Here is a 2,737-nt window from a genome sequence, read left to right as displayed (position 1 = left end):
TTACATTAAAGTTTAAGTTTCTACTCTTGGTCCACCCTTTTTGATTTTTATAGATAAAAAGGCAGATAAAATGAATTAGGTGCCTGGAAATCTTACCCTTCTCAGTTAAGTTTAACCCATCAGTTGCAGTAAATTAAGAGAACATGAGAGGGAAATCGCTTCTAATTCTCTACTTAATTTGTAAAAATAAAAGCTCTAAATGAAAGGAAATCAAATTGGGCATTTGAATGAGATACCTACACAGCTTCTTACAACTACATAAGTTATACAGACAAATAGAAGCTTTCATCCTAAACATTCCAGTTAATACAACTGTCAAAGTCTCCACAGTGAACTATTTTAAATTTAATCCTGGCCACCAGTCGAATTTAGGAAATAAGATATACCTAGGGTAAGGAAGGCCCACAACAGTAGATGATTTGCTGCAGAATTTCGACCTTAAATCCTACAGAAATTTTTCTTACACTCATAATAGCTAACACAGCTCTTCATAGATTAGTCTTGCTATGGTGATATTAAAAATGGCTAAAATATTTTTAATAAAGAAATGCAATTCTGATGGCACACCCAGGCAGCATATTTTTTTTTCTTAAAAAAGGACAACCTGTAATACAGAGTACAAATAAAAGCTGCATAAAAGTATGTCGAGAGTGAGAAGCACCAATTAGTTAGAATAAACATGCTTTAATTTACCCTTTCTTATTTCTGCGAAGACATTTGTACAAGCAGGTGCAAATTACTGCAATGCCAACAACTAAAAGAAACCAGAAAACAAATGACATGTAACCATGAAAAATAATTTCCAAGATTCAAAACCTAGAAGAAGAAATTAATGTTGATTATATTTCAGTTGTCAGAAATGTTATTTTATTTAAGCACATATACATTTATATTTCATCCAGACTCTTCACTGTCTAAATGCAGTTCTCTGGAATCACTTAAAAAGTCCATACAATAAGTTACAGTAGAGTCCTTGCTTAATTTAGAAAATTACCCAAAGCATATTTGGGATGAAAACTCATATGACTAATCATCTTGAAAAAACATGTATTATTTAGAGTTCGTTACTAAGTGGACATATAGACTATAAAAGAATATACAATCTTCAACACAAGGTGGTATATAATATTAAAGGTCAGGCATTTATAGATTGTTTTACTTAATTTCAAACTATAAAAACTATAGAAACTAAAAAATCATTGAAAATAATGTACTTCATCACAGTAATATTTTGATTGAAGTGATATCCAAGTTTGGAATACTTACGTATAGTAAGAATAATTACAGCAATGATTCCCGGATCTGAAAAAAAAAAAAAACAGTTTGAAGATATTGAGCATGTATGGGTCCCAGATAGCAGATGAATTTTAATTTTGATCAGATCAAATAAAAACTACAGCAAAAAAACCTATCAGTCTATAGTTTTAGCATGACTGTTAATTCATCCAAGTTACTTTGATAACAAAACATTTCAAATAGATTCCAGTTGTTGGATCTGCCTTGAGAAACTCTTAATAGGAACCTCACCCGTCATTGTTTTGCGCTGCAGTTACTATGCCAGGTTCTTTAGTAAAGGTTAATAGGACAATTAGAATTTATAAGATTAGAGAAAGTTACCTACACATGTCTACATATACTACCACTTATATTTGTCATGGTATGCAATACTAAAATAACTATAAATGTCAATAATTACTAATAATTAGTGACATCTTGTTTCTTCCCTAACTACAAATAATTGAACACAATATTTTCGTTTAGAACTTAAAGTTTTCATAATACAGGGTTATTAATAAATAAGCTAATACCTAATTCTTTAAAGTCTTCATATAATGGAAATTCACTGGGATTGGGATATCCTAAGAAAGAAAAAAAGGAAATAGTAAAAAAGAAACACTAAATAAAGCTTAAAAATCTATAAATTCATTGGTTTTGATTTTTTACCTTTGTATTAAACTGCTTATAATTTAATTTTTCTCATAAATTATATTATTGTTTCTCATTAAAGATAGTATAATAAAATCTTAAAAATTTATATTCAATGTCAACATCATTCTTTTTCCTGTCCACTGATATTTCCTGTGAGAATGTTGTGTAGCACAGCACACAAATTTATCATTACTGTATTCTCAGAATGAGGCTTGAGTTCAATGTGAACTCAAATTAAAATTTTAAAATTTTTAAAAAGTGGAGGTCTTAAAAATAATTTAGAAGTTTCTCTGAAATAGAAAAACTCTTTAACATAATAAAGACCATTTATATATTAAAACAAAACAAAACAAAACAAAACCCATAGCTAACAAAAGATTGAAAGTTTTCCCCTTAAGATCAGGAACAAGATCCTCAAAAACTGAGAATTGACCTACCACATGATCCAGCAATCCCTCTACTGGGTATTTACCCCAAAGACTTAACCCATATCCAAAAAAATATTTGCACATCGATGTTCAGAGCAGCATTTTTCACAGTGGCCAGGACATGGAAGCAACTGAAGTGTCCTATGACAGATGATTGGCTAAAGAAGCTGTGGTACATATATATACAATGGAATATTATATTACTCAGCCATAAGAAGAGATAAAATACTGCCATTCACGACAGCATGGATGGAACTCAAGATTATCATGCTAAGCGAAATAAGCCAGACAGAAAAAGGTGAAAATCACATGATATCACTTATATATGGGATATAAACCTAAAAGCAACAAATGAGCAGGACAAACAGACACTCATGACT

General features: G+C 30.4%; 1 protein-coding gene across 1 annotated transcript in view; it reads right to left on the bottom strand.

Annotated features, from left to right (window-relative positions):
* Positions 1-693: 693 nt before the first annotated feature.
* LOC107196408 (membrane cofactor protein-like) overlaps positions 694-2,737 on the bottom strand; it is a gene marked incomplete at its 3' end in the record, with an annotated part of 27,245 nt that continues 25,201 nt past the window's right edge. The window contains exons 8-10 of the mRNA XM_015597049.2: positions 1,809-1,859; positions 1,267-1,302; positions 694-754 (exon numbers count right to left, since the gene is read on the bottom strand). Of these exons, the coding sequence (XP_015452535.1) occupies positions 694-754; positions 1,267-1,302; positions 1,809-1,859 (148 nt within the window). The remainder of the gene's footprint in view (positions 755-1,266; positions 1,303-1,808; positions 1,860-2,737) is intronic.

Source organism: Pteropus alecto, unplaced genomic scaffold (genome assembly GCF_000325575.1).
Source record: "Pteropus alecto unplaced genomic scaffold, ASM32557v1 scaffold490, whole genome shotgun sequence".
Classification (NCBI taxonomy): Eukaryota; Metazoa; Chordata; class Mammalia; order Chiroptera; family Pteropodidae; genus Pteropus; species Pteropus alecto.
This window is presented reverse-complemented; position numbering and strand designations above follow the sequence as displayed.